The sequence below is a fragment of the Aspergillus caelatus genome (assembly GCF_009193585.1).
Source record: "Aspergillus caelatus strain CBS 763.97 unplaced genomic scaffold BDV27scaffold_33, whole genome shotgun sequence".
NCBI classification, from domain to species: Eukaryota; Fungi; Ascomycota; class Eurotiomycetes; order Eurotiales; family Aspergillaceae; genus Aspergillus; species Aspergillus caelatus.
Window position 1 is genome coordinate 1 of NW_022475296.1, and position 24,484 is coordinate 24,484.

Here is a 24,484-nt window from a genome sequence, read left to right on the forward strand (position 1 = left end):
CAAGCGCTTAGATATCGAATTACCAGTCCGACTTGTGGTAATACAGATCACTGTATCTTTTCAGGATTTGTATTGTTGTTTAGCAATGCTGAGATTGAATTTTCTGAGCGCGGAGTGATTTAGGGTACACAAATGACCGAATTATCTTCTTGTTAGTACAAACTTTTGCCATGTCTAGGTGAAATTGGGTTAAAGCATTCATAGTCACCAGGACAGTGAATCGTAAAGTTTTCTCTGCGTATGGTCAAAGAAAAAAGAAAGAAAGAAACAGAGGAGCATGGACAGTCTCTGTACTGCAAACAAGGTCCCATCACAATTTCCTACTTCCAATACAAACCACCATCCCACAGTCCCACCTCAAAATAAACAAGGCCAACGCACGGGTCTTGGGTAGATGTCATTGACGTTCTAGTAAAGACCCGACTAGTTCAATTCCACAACATTTTGCCAGTCTATACCTTGCGCATCCGCCTCACGCTTCATTTCTTCATCCCAAGGAGTTGCGGCTTGAGCGGATCGTGAATAATAACGGGCCCCGTTACCCATCAAGAAGATGTCCTTGTACATATCACCATGGTTAAGCTGCCTTCTGGCCATTTCTCTCAAGATGAGCTCATCTGGTTGGACAAATTTTGTGACTCTTTCATGTCGGCCGTATCCTTCATATTGAAGTGCTCCAACCTCGTGAGGAGGAACCCCATAAACGTACAGATCAGTCTCGTGTGGCAAAGGAGTATACTTCCAACGGACAAATGATTTGAGAGTCTCAAACTCGTTTCGAAGAGCAGCATCCCTCAAGACATCCCAAACAACGGTCATAGTAGGCTGAGCCATCAATAAATGATATAAACGGCCCGTGATATTCGAACGTTTTTTCCTCAGCAACGCATCGAGCTGAGCAATGAAGAGCATTGCGAAGAAAAGTTCGATATCTTGCCACACGTCACGGTTCGTTATTGTCCATTCACGACGTATGTTATCTGGGATATCCATGAGGAACCAGAGCTTCTTGATGGCTGGCTCAGATGGCTTCGGCAACCCATGGCCCGCAACGAGCATTTTTTCCATAATTTTCTTGACTGTTTTCTCGCGGTAGATGATCATTTGCAACCAGCAAAAGGACGGCGCAAGGTTGTTTTCGCCTACAATGTCGCGAGCAGGAATAAGTTGCCGCCTGACATTTGTATCACCGATGCACAGCCTCGGGTAACATCTGAATGGAAATATTTGAGAAGATTCGGGAGCGTCCCGCGTCGCCTGGCGTTTGATGATATCTGAATAATTCCTCTTCACAAACTGATTGAAGGGCTTGGAGGTTGCGAGTAAATTAATCAAATCTTCAACGTTGAGATATATGGTGAACTCTAGAGCTAAACCTTGATGATAAGTGAAAGCTAGGAGGATGTCGAAGCCATTGTGTGGGAGGTCTGTGGTATTTGAGCTCCTGCTATCGGTATCCTGAGCGGTGCTACTATTACTCACTGGCAGAGGGCCGATCGAGCCGCGAGACAAGGTAGGGAAAAGTTGAAGTCGAGGCTGTGGTCTATCCTGCTGATGAGACACAGCAAGACGGCTATTTTGCTGCGGGGGACGCCGAGTCTCTGCCCTTCGAATCCTACCCCCTTCGGGGGGTTGAAGGGGTCTTTCACTAACATGAGGCTCAGATTGACGTCCATTCGAAGCACGCGATCCTTCGTGGGACACTGTAATCCTGCTTTGAGAAGCTTCGGATCGAACCCCAGCTATAGGCTGTATTCTCAAACCTGCGCCAGGATTGCTGTCGCGCCTGAAGATTGGCTGTCTCCGAGGAGATAGAGGGTCGTGGGAACCTCTAGTTGGCTGAACAGGAAGTGGGTGAAGTACGCCAGTGAACCTCGCGGGTGGTATATGGGGGATTGAAATACCGTTGTTCGTGATCTGCACCAAAGAAGGATTATTCGGCCTGTTCACGATGCCCTGGTTCCCGCCCTGGGTCTGGCTAGTTGTGGGAGGCCTCATTGGTATCATATTCTCAGGTGCAATTCCTACCAGTAGCTGCTGCCGGATGAGGTATGTTTGCAGAGCCTTGTCTGAAGCTGTCATTGTGTCCGTTGAGACCTGAGCTGGGACGGAGTGTGAACCAGGGCTGGATCGTCTAGCTGGCTGAGCTGGGTTCGAAGTAGGCGAATGAACGGAATTAGTGGCGGTCGGATAAATACTCTGCCCAGCATGTGGAGTGTTGCTTTGCCTCGAGGCCTCTAGATGGCTACCCCTTCTAGGTTCGTTCGAAGCAGTGCGCTGTTCATGGCGAGGTCCATGTTCCCTCGAAGGTGCAGAGAGCATAATCAAAGTCTGAGCTGCTTCAATATCTTTATCATCTAGCGCCTCCATCTTGTTCGGTCTTTTCGTCACGACGTGCGTCAATAGAGAGCCTTTGGAGGTGATGTTATGGTCAGCGATCTGGTGGAGATACAAATTCGCAAGTGTCAATACGACGGGGAACACAAACCTGAAGCCTGATGAAGGACGACAACTACTAATACTTGCAGAGTAACTGGAAGTATACAGCGCTCATCCTAGGACTCAGGGTATTTAAAGGCAGGCTTAGCTCTCTTGTGAGACAAAACATAAATTATTATTGATATTTGTTTCCCTAGAGTGAATATGCATGTCCTACAAAATAGCCCAAAACATGACATCCAGTGAATCTAACCGTAGATAATGTCTTCAGTGTCAGTAATAAGACACGGAACGCGGACTTAGCACTCAAATTCACAAAAGCACGCCACTGTGATGAGACAAGTTCAGAAATCAATAATGTCGCAGTAGCTCAGAGAGTGAATCACTATACAAACCAGTCCTTGCTCACCCTAAGTGAATTTCTGAAGCTGGGCTGTGTCAACAGTCTCCACTGCGGTGTTCGGTTGCTATAGATGCTGAATGCTCACTAACAACAGAATGTATTCGGAAAATTCAGGAAGAAATGTTAGCGTCAAACAAAGACAGTGTTGAATTAAGATTGATTATCGTCTCATAACATAATAAGGTCATTTGTTAATAGCTGAGCTTGAGTTGAACCCTATCATGAGGATTGCTCTCCCTCATCTTTCCTTTCATCATCTCGTGTGCCCTCTATTGGTTCTGTATGTATTTCCACAAAGGCGACCCGAGTAATATGACAGAAGTCGTGCATGATCTGCTGCAGCGAAATAAAGGATTCCAGGATGTATACACAAGTAGTGCTTATAGGATGAAAAAGAGTATAGAAGAAGAGAAGAGAAGATCTGCCAACCGTGTAGCACGGTGGAAAAAAAAATCAAAACAACCGGACCCAAATAACCTGTTGAGAGGTAAACCGCCCCGAACTCCGTTCAAATCATGAATACCATCCACTGTTAAAAAGGGGGTAAAAAGTATGTGTCACAAACCACGTAGAAGACATTATCTCCGGTGCAATAGAGTCAAAAATTCCTCTCTGGTCTTTGCGCTAGATCGCATGCATCCCAACATACAGCTCGTCGTGGTGGTGCTGCTTGTTTTTTGCACACCGCGCATAACCATACAAAGGTGCGAGGACTCCATGACGACACCAACACCTAATGGCTTCAAGACATCCGATATGGCGAGCGCGACTTGTTTTGTAAGGCGCTCCTGCACCTGCAGTCTCCGGGAGAACATTTCCGCCAGGCGCGCCAATTTGGAAAGCCCAAGAACACGGCGATCAGGGATATAGCCGATATGCATCTATGGTGAAGATAACTGATCAGCAAGGTTGTATAGTCAAAATCCAAGACATAGTCCATACCTTTCCCATGAAGGGAACCATGTGGTGTTCACATAGAGAGAAGACCTCGATATCCTTGACAATAACTAACTCATCGTGGTCCTCGTGGAAAACTGCGCCATTGACCAGATCCCTGACATTCTCCTCGTAGCCTTTGGTGAAGTAGAGCATGGCTTTGGCATATCTCTCTGGGGTCTCCCGCAAACCTTCTCTCTCCGGATCCTCTCCAATGCACTCCAGAATGGTTCTCACTGCTCCTGCCAATTTTTGAACTCGTTCTTCAGTTTCCTCGGGCGAAGACTCTAACCGCGCCCTTGTGCCGGGGCCTATCGGGCAAAAATAGTTAGACGATATGTTCATTGTAATATTAGCCGTGTCACTTACAGGGCCAGCTCAGTCCATCAAAATCGATTGGAGGATATAGAGTGTAAGGACTTGCTGGGCGGCTAGCTGTCGACGGTGGGGTCAACGCCCGGGTGTCATCTCTTGGATCACGAGGCGGGTCATTCAATGACGGTCTAGAAACCCGATTAGTCACGAGCTGAACGTCAAGGTGTACAAACGACATACTTCACCGCGCCTGAGACCGTATGCGATTCGTTAGTGACCGGGGTAGACTCGTCGATAGGGTGTGCGACGGTTTCTGGCAAATTGAACTCTGCCGGGATACGAGGGGCAAATGAGGAGCGAATAGATGAGTTGAGACTCTCCCTTTCGCGAGCACCACGAGAGTTCATGGTGGAATTGAGCGAAGAACTCCCGTTCAACAGACGAGGTGGAACAGCGGATTTAGGCTTCGAGCCTTGAGGAGGAGATCCAGAACTCATGATGGAGGTGGAGGAAGGTAGAAACAGATGAGTAATTCTAAGTAGGTAGTTAGGTGGAGGGGGAAATGTGTCCGCCGATGAATTGGCCGGGCCAGCTCTTTTTAGTGTACAGATGACGGAGGGACAGGTGACAAATTCAGAATCTTTGGATCATAACAGTTGCAGTAATCATAAGGTTATCCTGACATGCGATAATGAGACATATTTATGATGGTTTTGAGGAGGGGCAGAAAAAAAAAATAAGCTAAGGAGGGGACGCCGTTTTGGAATGGCGACATTCTTGACGGGGCCGATGGACGATTGGACCTTCTCCGGCGCCGATCTGATTGTATCTGCTCACCGCCTGCGGGATCGGCCAGTGACGGCAAATCCGCTGACCTAAAAAGTGGACGTGCCTCAGTCCCTGTATTGTATTATCATTACCACTTACTATATATTAACATCAACGATAATTCTAATCACATTCTGCCGATCCAATATTAGTAATATGACTGTTTACTTGCATCTGTGTATTGTCATGAGTATTGAAATAGATATTTCTTCCAGAATTGTCAATCCAACTAGAATTACGAAGTACTACTTACTTTTTCCGTTCATGTCATTTTCCTAGTTGGATGTACTACTCCGTAGTACTCCATCCTTCCATCCTTACTACAAAGTACTCCTCGTGTATGTATATATGTATGTAGTACATAGTAATACACCATTGTAGCTTATGGAACCTTAGTTTGTCGTACAGCTCTAATTCGGCTCGACGAGACGACTTGGCACGTTTTTCCCAGAATCTCGCGCACTATCAGCATCCCTTGAAGCTTTGGCTATCCCAGGGGACCAATGGCATTAGAATCAGTTACCGATCTTACTGTACCTTATACCAATTTTTCCAGATACACAGTATCTCCGACTCGGGGAAACTTATACTCTTACAGGCTGTATCATCCATCCTACTCGTAGGTTTCCTCTAAAATAATCGGGAAAGTATGAAGCTGATTCGTCCCCTGAAACCCCGCGGACTTAATGGTGTGGATCCAAATCGAGTTGCGCCCTTCATCCCTACCCTGGTAGTCACAGATAGATTTCCTTATGAATAGAAACCGAGTATTTCTTCTCTATTAGATGGTTAAGTCTAATTGTCTTGAGTCATTGTTCTAGACGAAAGCAGAATCACTATTTCCTCCGGAACTCATTAAAAATAGCAAGGTTAGCAGGAGGATCCACACTTACGAGCTCTGTGAAAGCACCCTAGAATATCCGATACTTAGCGTCTTGCAAAGCTACTCGAGCTCGGGAAAGCATAGTATTATACAATTGAATCGAGTAAACAGCGGTGATCTCGATGCTGTCTATCGCTCAGCATGAATAGGTAAATATAGCTGGGTGGTCTTCTCTCCACGACAATCCATCCTCATTGTATATAGCGCGCCAAGATCCGTGTGATTATTCAGTAACATAGAAGGGAAATAGCGCATAGGACCTACTGCTCCTGAGTCTTAGTATTGATGCGACACCATATACTAGTACAGTAATCCTGCAATCAAACAAACCAATCACTACTAACTAGCAGGCTGTATCTATTAAGGTCATGATTCGTTCCATAGTCCCTGAAGTTAGGTGATCACGGCCATACACCACATCCATCCATAATGGATGACCCCTCTTCTAGTGCGTGTATGAGCGTAGAGATATAGTGGGAAATTAGGACATTAGCGGAAGTGGTAAGGGGTATCCCCTCAGACGGAATATCGCGCGAAGCGATAGTGATTGATTTCTGGTAAAAAAAAAAAAAATACATTGGTTGCGCGAGAGTATTCAGGAAGTCTGGTTAGACTGTAGTGTTCTTCTGGTAATGATTATCAATACAGCGAAAGCAAAACTTTCGTTCTAACACAAGCTCACATATCTCTTTCTCATTGAAATTTTCGTCCTGTCTGCAGCACTTATACAAGATCCTAGAATATTACCTTATCGGGTAATAAAATCCTCGGGATATTGGATGTTAACATGAAGTTAATCAGGCCTCCAATTCCTCGGTTGGCACATCCTCCAAGTCCTTACCAACAATGGCATCAGCAACCTTCCACACCTGTAACAGATTGTCTTCAGCGGCAGAACACAGAACCCATGGGTCGTTAAGGTTCCAACTGAAATCAGAGATACGGTTGGTGTGACCACCGTGCATGAAAAGGCTGTAGGAAGGTCAAATTAGCAACCAATGTTCGTAAAGCGAAAAGCACAATTAGAGTAACATACAGCTCAGGGGGTCCATCCTGTGCATCATCAGGGGTTTGCTCCTCGCCACTCCGGCTAAGATCCCAGAACATAATTTTACGGTCATAGCTTGCACTAGCCAAGACAGCTTCCTCGAACGGATGCCAAGACAGGGATGTTACGGAGTCGGTATGGCACTCGAGTGTGTGCAGTTTAGTCTTGAGATTACGCAGATCCCAGAGACCAATGGATTTATCAGCTGAACCTGTCGCGAGAACGGTTTCTGCAGCAGGGTTAAAAGCAATTGCGTTGATTGCATCACGGTGTTGGCCTTCCGCAGAAGCTGCCGCACGGCTTGTTTCTGCTTCTCGGATGTCAAGGATTTGAAGGGTGATATCGTCGGAAACTGTGCCAATGAGAGAAGAATGGAGTGGGTGGTACTGAACGTCGTTGACAATCGACGAATGATGGGTGTATGTACGAGTTGGCTTCAATGCCTTATTGCCTTTCGTGTACGTCGTTAAGTCCCTGCAACAAGAGTTAGTTTTTATATGGTAGACACAGCGACTGGAGTACAGTGCAATTACCAGAGTCGGACAGTCTTGTCTTCGCTACCTGTGACGAGGTGGCCTGTGGTGTGCGGGCTCCAGCTAAGACCAAATCCTTCCTTCGTGTGACCTAGAAGCTCCATTTGAGGGTTCACTGTGCCCGTAGGCAGGCTGGGGTGTTTCGAGCGATCCCAAATCATCACCCTTCCATCCGTACACATAGTGGCAATCACATTGGGGTTTTGAGGTTGATAGCGCGCCTTGTTTACTTCGCCTTTGTGATCAATCTTCTGGACAATATTGAACTTGATTTCCATTGGGGCCTTTTTGGAGCTGCCGCCATAGCCACCAATTTCCCCACGCTCCTCATCGTAGTCGTCCGGATTAGGAGCCGAAGGATTGGGAAGTTGCACATGAGCAATTTGTAGATAGTTTTGCGCATCACTTGAGGTGTGTGTACCAAGCAGCAATCGATGAGTTGAATACGGCTTGTCGGGGACCCTAGAAAGGTTAGATTTATATAGCACAGCTAACAGTGGGACAGGCGCATACTCTTGCTTGTCAGGTAGCCATTGTGTTGTAAGAGTAGGCCATTCTAATGCCGTACTAAGAATCATATCGTATAGGAAAGGCGCATTCTTCTTCCAGGTTTTGTATTCTGATTTAAGCCTTTAGTCTCATAGCCGAATCCTGAGGAACAATGCTCAGTCACCTTCATTAATGACTTTCTCCTCAGTACGCTCTTCCTCCTGCTCTTCCTGTTCCTCAATAAATCCTAAAGCGACGAGGGGTTAGATTCGTTTGCGCAAATAGAAGTGGAACAGAAATCGCACCGTCGTCGTAGGGCTCCATGATTATTGTAGGAGATCACTCTAAGACAGAGAATAAGAACAGTGTGTTGGGGGATAATTATTATGTAATTATACAAATTGCACCGCAAGAGGGATAATAAACGTTGTTATGCGAATGAAAGCTGTGTAAGGCCAACGGTGACAGAGCTTTGAGCTGCGGACTGAGCTCTCTCCCGCCTGGAGAAACGCGACCTTCCCGTTGACACCGCGTTAATGGGCGCCCAGAAAAGCTAAGCCATTTTCGGCGATCACGGCTTGGCGCCATCATCTCCATCCTTGACCTCACGACCGCTGACTCGGCAGAGTCACCAACCTCGCTGCTGACCTTTACGATTCTTAGAGGCGCTCTCGCCTTCTTTTAATGTTTCTTTCTGTTTGGAACATCGTTTTATTTCTTTTTAGCTTGGAGTCCCACGTTCTCTGAGTATTCGCAGTCAGCTGTTCCTGTCTATACGATCGCATTTCCCATTCATTGAATGATTTGCCCCCGAATTCGATTACTTCTTCGCTTTTGACGACTGCGACGACCACCACGACAGACTAGAGACCTTCGCATTTTCTTATCTCTACAATATAGCCTCCAGGGGATTTCATTGTATTGATTCATCATGGGTGTTCCTAAGTTCTTCCGCTGGCTGAGCGAGCGGTATCCTGCGATCTCAATGCTGATCGCAGAGAATCGGATACCTGAATTCGACAACCTGTACCTCGACATGAATGGTATTATTCATAACTGTACGCACAAAGATAGCGACTCCCCTACTTTTCGCATGACCGAGGACAAGATGTTTATCGCCATATTTAATTATATCGAGCATCTGTACGGCAAAATCAAACCAAAGAAACTCTTCTTTATGGCGATTGATGGTGTTGCCCCTCGGGCCAAAATGAACCAACAGCGTGCACGACGATTTAGGACAGCTTTGGATGCTGAGGTTGCGAAGGAAAAAGCCATTAGCCAAGGAATTGAGATGCCCAAGGAGGATGCTTTCGACAGCAATTGTATTACCCCGGGCACGGAATTCATGGCTAAACTGACAGAACAATTAAAGTATTTCATCAGCAAGAAGATATCGGAGGATAAAGATTGGCAAGGAGTCGAGATCGTACTATCAGGTCATGAAGTACCAGGAGAAGGTGAACATAAGATCATGGAATACATCCGGCATGCGAAAGCACAGCCAGGCTATGACCCCAATGTTCGCCACTGTCTTTATGGTCTCGATGCCGATTTGATTATGTTGGGACTCCTCAGTCATGACCCTCACTTCTGTCTTCTTCGTGAGGAAGTAACGTTTGGGCGTCAAGTCCAAAAAAAGCCCAAGGAACTTGAACATCAAAATTTCTACCTTTTACACTTGTGCATGGTCAGGGAGTACCTAGAATTGGAGTTTCAGGAGTTGGAACGGAACGACGTTTTGAGCTTTTCTTTTGACATGGAACGGGTTATCGACGACTTCATCTTGATGGCATTCTTTGTTGGAAATGACTTTCTACCTAATTTGCCTAATCTGCATATTAACGAAGGTGCCTTGGCGTTCTTGTTCAAAATCTACAAGGAGATTTTGCCAAAGATGGGTGGGTATATCAACGAGCAGGGCGTTATCAACATGGAGCGTCTGGGTATGCTTCTTGACGGCTTGAGCGATGTTGAATTCCGCTTTTTTGAAGCTGAGTACTCAGGCGAGCGATGGATCCAGGCCAAGAAAAATGGCGGAGAAGACAACTCCGAATCCCAGGAAAGACCTAAAAGTCTTACAATTACCCCAGCGCAGAAGAATCTTCTGAAAGAGGTCAAGAAATATGTACTCAACCGACCTGAAAAGGCGGCAGACCCTCAACCTCTTGATTTCCCTCCCACACTGCCTGCTCGAGATCGCAAGTTCTTGGAGCAACTTGCAGATGACCTTCGACTGCCGTGGACCACTGAGCCAGATGAACATGGGGAACGATTTATTAGATTTAAGCTTCCAGCAAAACAAGATGACGATAGCGACGACGAGGAAGACGAAGAGGCATCCATGGCTGTTCAACGTATCATCCGAAAGTACGAGAATGCAAAGGTTCAAGAGCTCTCTACTGAAGATGCTCAGAAAGCTGCTGAGAAGAAATATGAGGAAAAGTTCCAAGAGTGGAAAAACAAGTATTATACAGAAAAGTTTGAATGGGGGCTGGAAAACCATGAAGAAATGACCAAATTAACGGAGAACTATGTGCAAGGTCTCCAGTGGGTTTTGTACTATTATTACAGAGGCATAGCGTCCTGGCCTTGGTTCTTCCAGTATCACTATGCCCCAATGATTTCTGGTTGGTTTTCCTACCGACCTTCTAAAGATTTTCACTGACCTACTTGCTTTAGATGTTAAAAAGGGCCTGAACGCAGATACGAATTTCCAGCTTGGTCAACCCTTCAGGCCTTACGAGCAGCTTATGGGTGTCTTACCCGATCGAAGCAAGAAAATCGTGCCTGCTGCTTACAGAGACTTGATGACTTCACCGGAGTCTCCTATTGTCGATTTCTACCCTCGTGATTTTGAGTTGGATATGAATGGTAAGAAGATGGAGTGGGAGGCAGTTGTTAAAATCCCATTCATCGAGGAGAAACGCTTGCTGGATGCTCTTAAAACGAAAGAGCATCTATTAACTCCGGAAGAAAAGGCACGGAATGGCTTCGGTGCTAGCCTTAAGTTCACGTACTCACCCGATGTACAGTTTATCTACCCATCGTCACTCCCTGGTGTTTTCCCAGACATCCCTAATTGCCATTGCATCGAGAATATCTTCGACTTGCCTACTATGGATGGTCTTGAGCCCTACATTGGTTTGGTTGATGGAGCTCAACTTGGAGCATCAGCATTAGCAGGTTTCCCAAGTTTGAAGACTTTGCCTCACGTTGGCCAATTAGGCTTTCATGGGGTATGCGTCTTCCAGCAAGAGAGCCGCAACGAAAGCATGGTCATCACAGTACTTGATCCTGGAAGCAGGTCAAGTAGCTTGTTGGCTAAGCAGAAGCTCGGGCAGCGTGTTTTTGTGGGTTATCCATTCCTACAAGAAGCATACGTTGTTCGTGTTTCCGATGAGCTTTTCGATTACATCAAGCCTGAAGGGGAGGAACACGTTGTAAATATTCCCCATACTGAGGCTCAAATCGAGCAATGGAAGAAGAAAGCCGACAAGATCGAAGGAACGTATAGCAGGCGACTTGGCACGATCATTGGCCCTGTCGAGGCGATGGTACACGTTCAACTACTGAAAGGGTTACTCAAGACCGATGAAGGTGCTACAGTGAAAGAATTCGCAGATATTCCAGGACAAGAAACCGATTACGCTCTTCAGCTCGTCGTTGATGAAGTGATCAATCCCGATGAACGCTTCATTGAACGTGATGCTTTGCCTATCGAAGAAGAATTTCCCGAAGGCTCTCGTGCCTTTTTCCTCGGAGAATTTAATTACGGTAGGCCCATGCATATCACAGGGCATAGTAATGGCAAAGTGAACGGATTAATCGCTGCTGTTAAGGGCCGAGAAGCCGAGTTTGGAAAGGAGCGTGCCAGGGATGCCGAGAGGTTTTGTCCTTATATGCCTTCTTACGCGATTGCCCGCAGCCTGCAGCTGAATCCCTTAGTATTGGCGAAAATCACTTCAGCCTTTTCTGTGGATGTGGAGGGTCAGCGTGTTAATCTGGGTCTAAACCTGAAATTTGAGGCGAGGAAACAAAAGGTTCTGGGCTATTCACGCCGTGGAGACTCTGGCTGGGAGTTTAGTCCCAAAGCGGTTGAATTACTCCAGCAATACATGATCAAATTCCCAGAATTCATCGCTGGTATCCAGCGTAACCCTCAGGGTGATCGCTATAAGCCAACTGATTTCTATCCTGAAGAGACCGCCCTTCTGAAGGTCAAGGAGATTCGTGAGTGGCTCAAATCTATCGAGGCCAAGAATTTCGAGAGAGTTCCTCTCGATGCTGAACAGCTCGATTCCGACATTGTCAAGTTGATCGAGCAGGATGCGGATCAATTGATTCAAAGCCAGCCCGCGATGCAAGCAAAGAAAGTAGGGGGTGTTCCACGAAGTGCTCTCCTCAGGCCATCTGATGTGGAGCAGAGACTCGGGAACCAAACGTTTAGACTTGGTGACCGCGTTGTCTATGCCCAGGACTCCGGAAAAGTGCCCATAGCCACTCGCGGAACGGTCGTTGGTCTCACCCGGACGTCACGGGCTCTTCTCCTAGATGTTGTTTTCGACGTTTCATTCATGAGCGGAACGACACTAGGTGACCGATGCTCTCCATTCCGGGGACAGACAGTTCTGTCATCTTCTGTCCTTAATGTTTCATACCGACAGCTACTCGCCACAACCCGAGCAGCCAGCAGCCAGCAAAGTCAACAATCACCTTTGACAGTTGCGGGCTATGGTGCTCCTTCTGGGCCTGGTGGACAGGGGCAGCTGAAAGAAGCTTCAGCCCCTCCACCTCTCAGTGGCTCTTACCGAGGTGCTGTTGCAGGCATGGGTAACGGTCGCGGCAATGGTTTCCCTCAAAGGGGCCGGGGTGGTCGTGGCGGACGGGGCGCCTCTAATGGTGTCGGGCCGCAGACAACCTTACCTTTTCGGCCACATCCCAACGGTGGAGAACAGCAAACTGATGGGACACATCGCGGAGGTAGAGGGAGAGGCCGCGGCGGCATGGCCCGTACTCGAGGAGGATACGTCGCCGTGGATCCCAATCCGGATGCGGGTGTAGTAAAACACAACCCGAACTTCCGGGCACACAATTACTCACAAGTCCCCCCACCTAAGAACTTGAACAACCGTGGCGGACGTGGTGGCCGAGGAAACCCTCGGGGAAGCCATCGCGGCAGAGGTGCTACTGCAGGGAACAGTCAGGCTTGACTCTCCACTTGATACCTAGCCGTGTCTGTGGATGTCGCCTCTTGGTATTGAATTATCCGAACTTGAACTGGTCTGGATGATATGTAGGAAGAGATGCATTGAGCTTTATTTCTCGTCTTACAGGAGAATAGAGGCATGGAAATTTACGGAGTATACACGCATTGAGATGAACCTGTATATACTGTGCCATAGCCTACCATTTAGTACTCCTCCGTAGGTATCGGAGTGAACTTACCCGAGGTAGCAACAGACTAGACCCAAAGGTGATTAGTGACCTCCCCCCGCATAAATGCGTCTCCATTGAGCTTGTTCAGGAAGTGCGGAGATGGATAAATATCCGAGTACCTAGTATTCACTAGTAGTGGTTCATCTTTGATAAATAAATACCGAACCATAGTCAACTTAACCTACCAAGCTTAGTCCATACCTACCATACACACGCGACCAAATCCCCCACTGAAAACAATACCAACCATGACCTCAACCCCCGACTTCGACAGCCTAACCCTAGACCCCAAGGGTCCCGTAGGAAACGCATGGGGCCTGTTCCCTAGAAATGACATCGGCATGCTCAACCTGCTTACCCCAGAAACTGTCCGGCAGGCAGCGAGCGAGGAGATTCGTACGGGTGTCCGAATCTCGCTCGATCTAGCATTAGACCGACTCAACCACCCGAGTTATGGACGCAAGCCATTCACCCGGGAAATGGTGAACAAAGCGCCGAGAATTGTGAATGATGATATTTTGATGTTTAATACGCAGACGAGTAGTCAGTGGGATGGGTTTCGGCATTATGGTATGTGTGTTTGTGTCTATGGTCTCTTCAGGGAACAGTGTCAATGTTTTTGTGATGTGGTGGTGGGACAAGGGTTAACGGGAAATGATACATATATATATAGGGCATCAGGAATTGGCACGTTACTATAAGGGACATACGTTAGAAGAGTTGCAGACTTCACCTGTTATCGGGATTGATTGTAAGAGACTAGTTCACTCCCAATCATCACCCCTTTCAAATCTAGACCATGCTAACAAAATGAAAAAAACAAAAAGCTTGGGTAAATAACGGCGGCATCGTAGGCCGAGGAGTCCTCCTCGACTACGCAACCTGGGCGGAAAAGAACTCAATTCCCCTAACCCCATTCCAAACAACCAGCATCCCCCTCTCCTACATCAAAAGCATAGTTCAAGAAAATAACATTCAATTCCGACCCGGCGACATCCTCTTCGTCCGCACCGGCTTCACAGAAGCCTACAACAACCTCTCAAAGGAAGAAGAAGCCGCGCTGGCCCAGCGCCCCAGTCCAGATTTCTCCGGCATCGAGAACGGTGAATCCACGCTGCGCTGGCTATGGGAGAACCAGTTTGCCGCAATTGCCGGTGACTCGCCGAGCTTTGAGCCTTCACCTGTCGTCAGGGAGGATTCACCGGCGGATACGACATTGCACCAGTGGTGTCTTGCAGGGTGGGGGATGCCGATCGGGGAGTACTTTGACTTGGAGGAACTCGCAGAGTACTGTCGGGTGAATGGGAGGTGGAGCTTCTTTTTGTCGAGCGTGCCGCTTAAGGTGAGTGAATTGAGCTGTCATGCGGGCTACATGCTAGTGGGTGCTAATGGGTGTTTTAGGTTCCGGGGGGTGTCGCGAGTCCGCCAAATGCGGTTGCTATTCTTTGATATATAGGGTTAAACTATTCTCAGGAGTTATGGAGACTTTGCAATGAAAGTGTGTGAATCTAGACTAATTCCAGACTAACTAGAGGTAGGAGCCAAAGACAGATAACTAAAACTCAATATCAATCAATGTGAATGAATGTTGAATGAATGGTGCCGGTCCAAGCAGTACATTGCATCGCATCGAGCCCTAAGTAACCCGTTCCGACATAGTACCAAGCCGTCACATCAGATATCAACGTTCTTCTTCTTGATGAGAACTTTAGTACTGATGCTTGGCATAATCTGTTCTCCATTCACGATATTCTTAGGTCTTCCAGTTTGACCATCCTCGAACTTGAGATCATACTCAGCCAGGAGTCGACTCATGATGGCCTTCGCAATGACCACCCCAAAGAACCGGCCAGGACAAGCCTGTCTACCGAATCCGAAGTGTAGATTGGCAGGGCAGACATCAGTAACACTTCCATCTGGGGCATTAAGGTCTTTGCACCAACGGAACCCATCGAAGGTAAGTGGATCGGGAACGATAGCTGGGTCGCGAGACATAGGGCCAGATGGGAAGCAGATATGAGTTCCTTTGGGAAGAGTGTTGCCATCGGAGAGAGTGAGAGGTCGTCCGAGGATGCGTTGGGCGGAGACTGGCATCGTTAGTTATGCACTTATGAATATTAGCCCGGGGGAGCGGAAAATTGAATAGATGTTATAAATAAGGATTTTAGCACTTACCTTCAGAAGGGGGGTTAAGACGCTGCGATTCGCGAAGAAAGCTATCCAATCGATGCTGGGCGCCAAAGTCGCTCAACGAGGCCCTAATCCAGCCGTTTCTCAAAGTCTCTTGGATTTCTTCTCTCAGAGGCTCAAGGTACTCGGGATGGACCATCAAATCATACATAGCATGAGTGATGAGCATCGTACTGGTCTGAACGACAGCCAAAGCCATGGTAATCATCAGCCCGTATGCCAAGTTCACGGGTTCTCTGTCGTAGTCATTGCCCGCTAGATCCATCATCCACTGCAGGAAGTCATCTTGTTTCTTGTAGGCCGGGTCATTGAGCTCTCGTCCCCTGCGGTGTTGGATCATAGGCAAGATAAGTTGTTCTGCAATCCATCGGAGTTGTGTTTCGAGTCTCCGAACACTTGGAAGGAAAGGAGCTACAAGGCGACGGAGGAATCTTGGAACGAGCTGTAGTTGTTTGGCGGCAATACGCACGTCGTATGTACACTTAGTGATAATGTTGATCCATTGTTCGCTTCTGCAGAGCCTTTGGCCGATGATGATGCGGGATGTTGAGTGTGTAACGAGCTTGAGGATCATATGGTACAAATTGATGGACACATACTTGCCTTCACAATAAGGGACTACAGCCGAGAAAGCATGGTGGAGTTCAAAGAGCAGTCGAGGGATTTGACGGTCTGTGATATGAATGTCAGCGCCGATGCTCAGTTTATGATGAGATAGGTGGTGTAGTAGTATACTGCACACCATTTCAGCACTCTCTCTACATACCCAAAACTGGATTCAATCTCTCTGAAACGGTGCGTGCTGGCAACCCGCTGTTTATGAGCATGTCGATACATCCTCCCAGAATACTCTAGATGACACTTAGTTAGCTGAATACATCTTATCTGCCCAGAAATGAGTGATATACCCACCTTGTACTTTGCACCGACAAGGCTTGCCTGGCGTGAATGAAGATCTCCAAGTTCCTCAAGGTATGTCTGAGGCAGGACGGTCAAATCTCCATCCAGCTTGAGAATCCGGAAGGGTTTGGATTTGTACTAAAATATGATCAGCACCGATGAGCCTTTCAGTGCAAATAAAAACATACCTTTTCGTATCCATAGGAGATCAGAGAAGGCGCCTTGACGACATAAAGGATACGGTTGAAAAATGGAGGCAGAAGCTTGAAGTGCTTGAGCGTAGGCAGGCTGGGTCGGCTTGAGTTTGCAGTAGAGCACTCCATGATAAAATAAAAGACAAGGAGGCCCACAACAATAGAGACCCAGTGCCATTCAAGTCCCATTTCTTTCAAATAGTCCATATAATCCATTATGATTAACTAAGGAGCTGTGAAATAAACCACAAGACCGGAAACTGGAGAACTGGATGTGGATGTGCAGAGAAGATTGTCCTTTGATGAACAGAGTCAAATGGAAAGACGAAAGAAGAGAGAGAGACAGACAAGTGGAGTAATGAGCAGGTCAATATGTTGGGCGCCATGGCGATTGGGTGTCGTGAAAAACAACAGCATTGCGTTCCAGTGAGCATCAATAAAAACGACTAAATATATAATATGGGTATTTGCGTATAAGTTTTACGTTACACAAAAACACCTGACACCTTGAGCTTCAATCGTTGTCGGCTTGCAGTGTTTAGATATAGGCATTATAAATGGTCCTTCCCAGTGCTCTTGTAGTCATTTTGTTGTATTCAAACCTGTAGACAGTGATTCATTGTTATTGGACTGTACATGAACAAAACAAGATAGAACATGGTTGTTGTTGTCTTGCAAGATTTCGATTATTCATAGAAAGACGTGTCTAGACGTATGTACATCATGCTATCCAAATACAAGCATCAAAGTACCCCCAAACTTTTGCTGTCCCCTTTTATCTTCCAGGTATACCAGTATCGAACGCCAGCCGCAAATGCGAAGGATAGAAGAATGTTGGATAAGCAGAACAAGTGTGTAACCAAAGGAAGATGACTCGCAATCACTCAAGACCAATCCATTCCTCTTCCCCACCCGCGGTGTCGGCCATGTCCTCATCACCATTTGCTGCCGTCTCATCGGTTTCAACATCCGCCAAGGTTAGGGTATTGTTCGTCTTCTTGCCCGCAAGTACGGGTTTCGAGAGTAGATAATTCAGATCGTACAGGTTCTTCTCTGTCATCCTCTTCAGGTTTTCCCGGATATCGTCAATGGCACGTTGAACAGCGCGAAGTTCTGGCGCAAAAGTACCGGAATTTTCCTTGAAATATCGGCCATGACTGCTCAAGAGGGATTCAATCCATAGTAAGTTGAACTCTAGATGTGGGGTTTCCTCGGCAGCGTGAGCAACATAACGCAGCAGACGAGGAAGGTAGACGGTTGGCAGGGCCCGGACAACATGAGAGATTTCGGGCGGAGGGACTGCTTCATGGACAAGGCGGATAAACTTCGACTCATTCAACCGAAACGCCATAACTAGCGCTTTCAGGAAAGTATCATCATTATCGCTCGTGCCTGTTGTATATGCCTGCTTGGCACTCTCAAGGGTCTCCATAATGCTAATCGGGGTGATCGAAATATCAAGATCAAATGGATCAAAAACATATTCTGTATCCAGGCTATAGATGAGAAGACCCTCCGTAGACGCCGCACAAAATGCTCGCCCAGTTGGTGAGAAATTAACGGAAGTGACGCGTACTTCGGGCCGAGTGGTACGAGCTCCAGCGTCCCCACGCTTTGTGCCAGGGAGAGAGCGATCAATACGGTCTTCGCGATCCGATGCCTCGCCTGTCTCATCGATCAGGCCTCGGGGGCCAGCTTCTGTCAAGTCGCGACTGTTCAAGATCTCCTGGGTGCCATCAAGCGAGGTATTGACGGAAACTGTGTACTTCTTCACCAATGAGCCCGTCCTCACGTCGTACAGGCAAATGTACTTGCTGTTGCCTCCAGCGAGAATACAGCTTCCATCAGCGCTGTATGTAATGCAGTTGAAGAACTTAGTTCCCGCGGCGTTCGCAGCGGTTTGGCGATCAGCCATCTTGCGACCTCCTGAGACGTCATGACGACCATCAATCCCGCTTTCTTGTACTGCATCGGCCACAGACCAGAAAGTTAACTGGCCATCTAACGATGATGCAGCCACCTGTTTGCCATCTGGCCTGAAAGCAACGCTGAGAACATCAGACACGAGTTGCAACGGCTCGCTGGTCTGTGTTCGCCCGAATATGCTCCATATGCGAACTGTACGATCCCAACTACCACTGACGAGGTGGTTGCCGTCTGCAGCAAAAGCAAGAGCGGAAACGGGGCCTTCGTGGCCTGTGAGTTGATCAAGCAGTTGTCCGGTCTGGACAGACCATATATGGATGTCGAACGAATCTGGAGATCCGGCACAGACCACTTCGCCACTTGGGTCGACAGCAAGCGAAGAAAATGACAATCGAGACGGTGCGGTGAAGGTTCGGAAATTGCGATAACGGATGAGGTCCCACGCCCTCACTGAACCATCCAACGAGGCTGTGAACAAGACACTTCCTTTCTTGGCGAACTGGCAAGCAGTAACTGCGCTGCTGTGTTCCGTAAATGTCACAACACAGAAGCCCGACTTGACGTCCCAGACCTTGACCTTTCCGTCGTCGGAAGTAGTGACGATCTTCTGGCCGTCCGGGGAGTAAACTAGGGAGCCCATCGACTCCAGATGACCCTGTTGTTTCAAAATGTACGACTCGGACTGCCATTCCCATACTAGCAGTTGGCCATGCTTAGAGGAGCCAAAAGCAAGCCATTCACCGGATTTGTTTACCGTCACATAGTCGATGTTGCTCTGGGAGACGCTGTTTTCAGTTAGCAATAAGCACAATATTTAGTTTGAATAAAAGCTATTATACCTCAGAAGGTGGATCATGTTGAACTCTGGTAAGTCGTAGAGCCCAAAAAGACCATTCGAAAAGCCCACCACTAGGAGATTAGTTGGGGCATGAAATGCAGTGCAATTGACTTTAGCATCATTTTGCATAAAGAAGTCCTTTTTCACAATCCTCCAGCGCGCCTCGGCGACGTCTTCCATGGTATCGGGGTCTTTCTTTGTCACATATTCCCACCTGAATAAAGCTCCATCTTGACTAACGGTATAGATCTACAAGGAAGTCAGCTAATGTTTAGATGCACAATCAAGAAGACCTACAGATTCTTGATCAGCAGAAAAGAATGCCGCCTTCACACCTTGCCGGTGCCCCGCCAATGTGGTGGGTTCGAAGCCCTCCTCTGGATCCAAACTCCATACCCGGGCTGTTAAATCCTTGGAAGCAGTGAGAATGAAGCGCGAATCGTGAGACCATTCCAAATGCTGAATGACGTCAAAATGGCCAGCAAGATCTCGGTGTAAGACGAAAGGTGCGAAATCAAGCTCTCCATTATTGTCCGCACCCGGCGTTGAAGGGGTATTCCAAAACTGCAGTCGTCGCCCCACTCCTACAGCAAAGAATCGGCCGGACGGGGAGAATTTGAGGGAGGAGACACGGCCCTTGAAAGAGAAGTGGTGGATAACAATCCTACGCTTGAAGTTCGTCAAGATTGCGCGGCCATTTTCGTCAACGGACAGTAGGAGGTTGCCTTGAGGTGTCAGATCTAAACGGTCGATGTTCGTGCGGTGCGCAAAGGGGAGAGTGTATGATGTATTGCTTCGCGCGGTGTCGCATTAGTGATGACTGTCAATTGGTACTTATAAAGATGTATATAATTACATACTGGACAAGGTCGAAGACCGTAACCCGGTTTCCTACCGGGGAAAGCAAACAGGTGCCATCGGGGGTGAAAAGAAGATTTCCTTTGCGATAGACCGTACCCAGTAGGTTGGAAAACTAACGCATTGTCAGAAGGTTTCACTTTGATTCGAAATTCAGGACAAAAGATAAAATCAGCTATAGCTAGAGATAACTGACCTTGAAATCTGTCTTCATTGTCGCCAGCCCGTGTACCCCGGCGTGCAGTCAGTCAATCAATCACCTTTAAATCTGGACCTCCAAAAAAAAATGACTTTTCCACCCAAACGGGCGATAAGGGAGCTGATCCGCATGTTAATCCGACACCGAGGGGCTAGTCCGGAAGAGGTATAGTGGAGCCCCCCACTGGAATTGGAGGTCATGGTCCTGGTCATGCCTTTTTGCCTGTTTGCTTCTGTTTGCCTCTCCACCGCTGACTAGACGGGATTCAGGGGCAGTTTAAGCCAACCCAAACCAAAAGAAGGTACGACAAACTACCGCATCCTCTTGTTTGCCTGTCTTCCTTTACATTCTCAACGGCCATTGATTCCGGATTGGTACTGCTACCCATTCAATTCTTTCCCATTGCTCCTTTCTTTTTCCCGTTGGCTAATTTTTGTCGAAAGCAGGGCGTCGTTTCTCCCACCATCGTTTTGTTGTTTGTCTTAGTTGAATTCCCATCCCTCGTTGATCGACCCCTTTATCACAATGGCCTCCACGACTGAGACTGCCTCCCCCATTGGCATTGCCAACGTAAGTGCTGGAATACGTTCGGGAACTTCTCCAAATGGACCTATTACTGATTACTTATTGCAATAGCTTCCCAACCAGCGGTATGTTTCTCGATTAGCTATGGTGGAGAAGGGGTGGAGGGTCCTAACTGAAGCTTTACAGTCACAAGATTGTCGCTAAGCGGGGTGCGGCTTTCACTATCATGGTTTGTCTAATAGGACCCCAACACGGTAACCAGAGCAGCACTGATATTCTGGCAGGTTGCTGGAGAGTCTGGTTTGGGAAAGACCACGTTTATCAACACCTTGTTCTCGACGACCATCAAGAACTATGCCGACCACAAGCGTCGTCACCAGAAGCAGATTGACCGGACCGTTGAAATCGAGATCACTAAGGCCGAATTGGAGGAGAAGTTCTTCAAAGGTACACCATAGCCCTTCCCGTTCGCTGGGTGACAGCTGACGCTCTGGATGTATTTTTACAGTCCGCCTGACCGTCATCGATACCCCCGGATTCGGAGACTACGTCAACAACCGCGATTCCTGGCAGCCTATCATTGAGTTCCTCGACGATCAGCATGAGTCCTACATGTTGCAAGAGCAACAGCCCCGCCGCATAGATAAGATCGATATGCGTGTGCATGCCTGTCTGTATTTCATCAGACCCACCGGCCACACCCTGAAGCCCCTCGATATTGAGGTTATGAAGCGCTTGAGCTCTCGCGTCAACCTTATCCCCGTCATTGCTAAGGCCGACACCCTCAGCCCTGCCGATCTGGCTCGCTACAAGCAGAGAGTAAGATTAACTTAGGTTCTCCATTTGTGAATTTTTTTACTTAGCCTATTCCTTTCATATAGGTTAAAGCTGTCGTTGAAGCCCAAGGCATTAAGATCTACACTCCCCCGATTGAAGAAGATGATGAGCATGCTGCCACCCACGCGCGGAGCCTGATGGCTGCCATGCCTTTCGCCGTGATCGGTTCCGAGAAGGACGTAAAGACTAGCGACAACCGGGTTGTAAAGGGTCGTCAATATGCTTGGGGTGTTGCCGAAGTTGAGAATGAGGACCACTGCGACTTTAAGAAGCTTCGTTCGATCCTGATTCGTACCCACATGCTGGATCTTATCCACACCACCGAGGAGCAACACTACGAGGCCTACCGTGCGCAACAGATGGAAACCCGGAAATTCGGTGAAGCCCGCCCCAGGAAGTTGGACAACCCCAAGTTCAAGGAAGAGGAGGAGGCGCTTCGCAAGCGCTTCACCGAGCAGGTCAAGGTCGAAGAGCAGCGTTTCCGACAGTGGGAGCAGAAGCTCATTGCCGAGAGAGACCGCCTCAACAAGGACCTCGAGGCTACGCATGCTGCGTATGTTTTCTCATTCTTCATCTTGGAAATGTTAATCCGACTAACGAGAGACAGGATCAAATCACTGGAGCAGGAAATCGAGTCCTTGCAGGGCTCATCCACCCGGAGCCATGGACGTCGCTAAGGCACTTTTGGACCACTGCAAACTGTGGTCTTTCGACCAACAGTGGAAAAAGCAGACTTGTGCATTCGTCAATTTTAATTCATGTTCATTTGACTACCCCTTGAAATTTTCTTTAACTTTCCTATTTTCGGCTTTCTGTGTACTCAAGGGAGACAATTTGCATAGGGCATAGACGCCCTGTCCTGAGTTTCGCTGGGTTTTCTTGTTATTATTCTCTTTACCTGCTGGTAGCTAGCGATGGTTTTTCTACATCATTGATAATAACCTACTTGTATTCCGTGGCATGTCAATACACATTTAATTTGTTTGAGTTGTCCATGGAAGTATACAATAATTCGACTTCTGCGGAGGAGCCGCGGGACGCTACTAGGATAGAGTTACCTCTGTGCTCCCGCTGCCATTTAAATTTATTGCCAAGAACGACAGCTCTTTTCTCCGCATCCACTTAAACTGCGACTCTCTTGCGACTCGGATCAACACCTTAAATATAGCGGCGTGTATTTAACATTACTGTGTACAATGCCCGTGACGAAACAATTCCCTACAAATTTAGTCCACACATTAAAGACACATAATGGTAAGCTCCCTCCACCTTCAGGAGCTTCTTCCCTCTGACGTCGTCTAGGGCCGGTGAATGCCGTCACATTCTCCAGTTATCCTGGAACATACGTTTTGACCGGTTCGTCCGATCGCGCTGTCCATCTCTCCCGCGCGATACCCAACAAACCTGGTACGGAAACGACATCCCCAATTCAAAAGTACGAAGCGCACGGGTACTCGGTGCTCGATGTAGCCGTCACGGGTGACAATTCCCGCTTCGCCAGCGTTGGCGGAGACCGACAGGTTTTCCTCTGGGATGTGGAACAGGGCATAACTGTAAAGCGATGGAGTGGGCATGGGGCGCGTGTTGAAGCGGTGCAATTTGCAGGCGAAGGCGATTCGGTGGTCGTTTCTGGTACGTTTTACCAATTTGAGTCACCATCTCAGCCTACGTGATGATGAAATCGATTGACTCTAACATAATTAATATATACTTTAGGCAGCGCAGACACTACGATTAATCTCTGGGATACACGATCCAACTCAACGAAGCCAATCCAAACCCTCACCGAAGCTAGCGACACGGTCTCATCCATCCATGTTCACACCCCTACGTATTCCATCGCAAGTGGAAGTTACGACGGCCGTGCCCGTATCTACGATGTTCGCATGGGTCGTACAACGGTCGATGTTCTCGCACACCCGGTAACGAGCGTGCGCTGTTCGGCGGACGGGAACGCCCTTTTGGCTTCAACATTAGACAGTCGCATTCGAATGCTTGATCGCACTGATGGAAAGCTTCTCCAGGCGTTTGGGAGCGGAGATAAAGGTCCCGGGAAGACCGGGTATCGGAATAGCGAGCTGCGAATCAGGTCTGCGTTTGCCAAGGGGGATGCGATGGTTCTCAGTGGAAGCGAAACGGATAAGGCAGACCGGTCGGCCCAGGCGTACGTATATGCTTGGGATGTTGTGAGCGGGGAGCTCGTTGCTAGTGTTCCAGCCGGCGAGAGTGTCAAGGTTGTCAGTTGCGTGGCGTGGAATGAGAAGGGGGGATGCTGGGCCGGTGGTTGTTCCGACGGTGCGTATTTCCCATATTCATATCTCTCTACCCCTCATTTTCATTCATTATTTCGCGAGCGCCGAGGGATATCTCTCGATCTGTATTGGCCCCACATATTGACTTTTGGAATATGCTGACATGACGTCTCAAAAAATAGGCAGCGTCAAAATCTACGGCTAAAGCAGGCTCCGTCAACCGATGAATAATTAACTTAAACATACCACGTGCACTAGTCATGTTGCACATATCACTTTCACCAACTACAGCCCACAGGCTCCTACCCCCAAGAGAGGCGAGCGCATCGCAATCCCTAAGAGGAAAACATCGTGGCACAGATCGCTTTCCTGAGACAAGACAAACCACTCAAGCGATATCTTAATCTCCACAGCTCGTAGCCACTTGCCAAGTGTGCAGTGCTTCTGCGTTC

The 24,484-nt window shown here is 47.9% G+C and overlaps 9 protein-coding genes across 9 annotated transcripts; 4 read left to right on the forward strand and 5 right to left on the reverse strand.

Annotated features, from left to right (window-relative positions):
- Nucleotides 1–315: 315 nt before the first annotated feature.
- On the reverse strand, nt 316–2,136 carry BDV27DRAFT_169366 (uncharacterized protein). The gene has a single exon (XM_032075012.1). It carries the CDS (start codon nt 2,080–2,082, stop codon nt 424–426), a length of 1,659 nt encoding a protein of 552 aa, XP_031930681.1. The 5' UTR covers nt 2,083–2,136; the 3' UTR covers nt 316–423.
- Nucleotides 2,137–3,420: 1,284 nt separating this feature from the next.
- On the reverse strand, nt 3,421–5,533 carry BDV27DRAFT_142623 (GTP cyclohydrolase I; the record flags this gene model as incomplete). Its single annotated transcript, XM_032069975.1, has 5 exons — nt 3,421–3,723; nt 3,785–4,089; nt 4,148–4,281; nt 4,334–4,565; nt 5,512–5,533. The coding sequence occupies 5 exons, from the start codon at nt 5,531–5,533 to the stop codon at nt 3,421–3,423; spliced, it is 996 nt and encodes a 331-aa protein (XP_031930682.1).
- An 850-nt stretch (nt 5,534–6,383) lies between these two features.
- On the reverse strand, nt 6,384–8,345 carry BDV27DRAFT_123565 (WD repeat RBAP46/RBAP48/MSI1 family protein). The gene is made up of 6 exons (XM_032065900.1): nt 8,180–8,345; nt 8,059–8,121; nt 7,899–8,004; nt 7,386–7,847; nt 6,841–7,326; nt 6,384–6,776 (listed from the first exon to the last, which is right to left on the reverse strand). Exons 1-6 carry the CDS (start codon nt 8,196–8,198, stop codon nt 6,602–6,604), a joined length of 1,311 nt encoding a protein of 436 aa, XP_031930683.1. The 5' UTR covers nt 8,199–8,345; the 3' UTR covers nt 6,384–6,601.
- Nucleotides 8,346–8,517: 172 nt separating this feature from the next.
- BDV27DRAFT_68335 (chromatin-binding exonuclease XRN1) lies at nt 8,518–13,377 on the forward strand. The gene is made up of 2 exons (XM_032077299.1): nt 8,518–10,504; nt 10,557–13,377. The coding sequence occupies exons 1-2, from the start codon at nt 8,806–8,808 to the stop codon at nt 13,085–13,087; spliced, it is 4,230 nt and encodes a 1,409-aa protein (XP_031930684.1). The 5' UTR covers nt 8,518–8,805; the 3' UTR covers nt 13,088–13,377.
- Nucleotides 13,378–13,483: 106 nt separating this feature from the next.
- BDV27DRAFT_169368 (uncharacterized protein) lies at nt 13,484–14,762 on the forward strand (the record flags this gene model as incomplete). The annotated part of the gene is made up of 4 exons (XM_032075013.1): nt 13,484–13,883; nt 13,987–14,064; nt 14,141–14,655; nt 14,715–14,762. Exons 1-4 carry the CDS (start codon nt 13,562–13,564, stop codon nt 14,760–14,762), a joined length of 963 nt encoding a protein of 320 aa, XP_031930685.1. The 5' UTR covers nt 13,484–13,561.
- A 225-nt stretch (nt 14,763–14,987) lies between these two features.
- BDV27DRAFT_169370 (cytochrome P450) lies at nt 14,988–16,813 on the reverse strand (the record flags this gene model as incomplete). The annotated part of the gene is made up of 5 exons (XM_032075014.1): nt 14,988–15,400; nt 15,489–16,175; nt 16,270–16,354; nt 16,416–16,541; nt 16,592–16,813. 5 exons carry the CDS (start codon nt 16,811–16,813, stop codon nt 14,988–14,990), a joined length of 1,533 nt encoding a protein of 510 aa, XP_031930686.1.
- Nucleotides 16,814–17,224: 411 nt separating this feature from the next.
- BDV27DRAFT_68341 (snoRNA-binding rRNA-processing protein PWP2) lies at nt 17,225–20,468 on the reverse strand. Its single transcript, XM_032077300.1, has 5 exons — nt 20,416–20,468; nt 20,222–20,334; nt 19,659–20,154; nt 19,363–19,610; nt 17,225–19,308 (listed from the first exon to the last, which is right to left on the reverse strand). Exons 1-5 carry the CDS (start codon nt 20,431–20,433, stop codon nt 17,478–17,480), a joined length of 2,706 nt encoding a protein of 901 aa, XP_031930687.1. The 5' UTR covers nt 20,434–20,468; the 3' UTR covers nt 17,225–17,477.
- A 199-nt stretch (nt 20,469–20,667) lies between these two features.
- aspC (septin CDC12) lies at nt 20,668–22,563 on the forward strand. The gene is made up of 8 exons (XM_032077301.1): nt 20,668–20,792; nt 20,862–20,988; nt 21,055–21,068; nt 21,130–21,172; nt 21,228–21,390; nt 21,452–21,762; nt 21,825–22,333; nt 22,388–22,563. The coding sequence occupies exons 2-8, from the start codon at nt 20,944–20,946 to the stop codon at nt 22,455–22,457; spliced, it is 1,155 nt and encodes a 384-aa protein (XP_031930688.1). The 5' UTR covers nt 20,668–20,792; nt 20,862–20,943; the 3' UTR covers nt 22,458–22,563.
- Nucleotides 22,564–22,976: 413 nt separating this feature from the next.
- Nucleotides 22,977–24,237, forward strand: BDV27DRAFT_142630 (WD40 repeat domain-containing protein; the record flags this gene model as incomplete). The annotated part of the gene is made up of 4 exons (XM_032069976.1): nt 22,977–23,034; nt 23,083–23,412; nt 23,497–24,075; nt 24,215–24,237. 4 exons carry the CDS (start codon nt 22,977–22,979, stop codon nt 24,235–24,237), a joined length of 990 nt encoding a protein of 329 aa, XP_031930689.1.
- Between the last annotated feature and the right edge of the window lie 247 nt (nt 24,238–24,484).

What these genes read in the sequence shown, in the direction of transcription:
- BDV27DRAFT_123565 (XM_032065900.1), bottom strand. An exon ending in GGAGAAAGTCATTAATGAAG is followed by an intron (nt 8,005 to 8,058) that starts GTGACTGAGCAT and finishes GGCTTAAATCAG; the next exon opens with AATACAAAACCTGGAAGAAG. An exon ending in CAGGATGGACCCCCTGAGCT is followed by an intron (nt 6,777 to 6,840) that starts GTATGTTACTCT and finishes ACCTTCCTACAG; the next exon opens with CCTTTTCATGCACGGTGGTC.
- BDV27DRAFT_68341 (XM_032077300.1), bottom strand. An exon ending in ACGGTCTTCGACCTTGTCCA is followed by an intron (nt 20,155 to 20,221) that starts GTATGTAATTAT and finishes CACCGCGCGAAG; the next exon opens with CAATACATCATACACTCTCC. An exon ending in TTTCTGCTGATCAAGAATCT is followed by an intron (nt 19,611 to 19,658) that starts GTAGGTCTTCTT and finishes ACTTCCTTGTAG; the next exon opens with ATCTATACCGTTAGTCAAGA.
- BDV27DRAFT_169366 (XM_032075012.1), bottom strand. Translation starts at nt 2,082, where the DNA reads ATGACAGCTTCAGACAAGGCTCTGCAAACATACCTCATCCGGCAGCAG.
- BDV27DRAFT_68335 (XM_032077299.1), top strand. Translation starts at nt 8,806, where the DNA reads ATGGGTGTTCCTAAGTTCTTCCGCTGGCTGAGCGAGCGGTATCCTGCG. An exon ending in CTATGCCCCAATGATTTCTG is followed by an intron (nt 10,505 to 10,556) that starts GTTGGTTTTCCT and finishes TACTTGCTTTAG; the next exon opens with ATGTTAAAAAGGGCCTGAAC.
- aspC (XM_032077301.1), top strand. Translation starts at nt 20,944, where the DNA reads ATGGCCTCCACGACTGAGACTGCCTCCCCCATTGGCATTGCCAAC. An exon ending in GTGCGGCTTTCACTATCATG is followed by an intron (nt 21,173 to 21,227) that starts GTTTGTCTAATA and finishes ATATTCTGGCAG; the next exon opens with GTTGCTGGAGAGTCTGGTTT. An exon ending in TGGCTCGCTACAAGCAGAGA is followed by an intron (nt 21,763 to 21,824) that starts GTAAGATTAACT and finishes CCTTTCATATAG; the next exon opens with GTTAAAGCTGTCGTTGAAGC.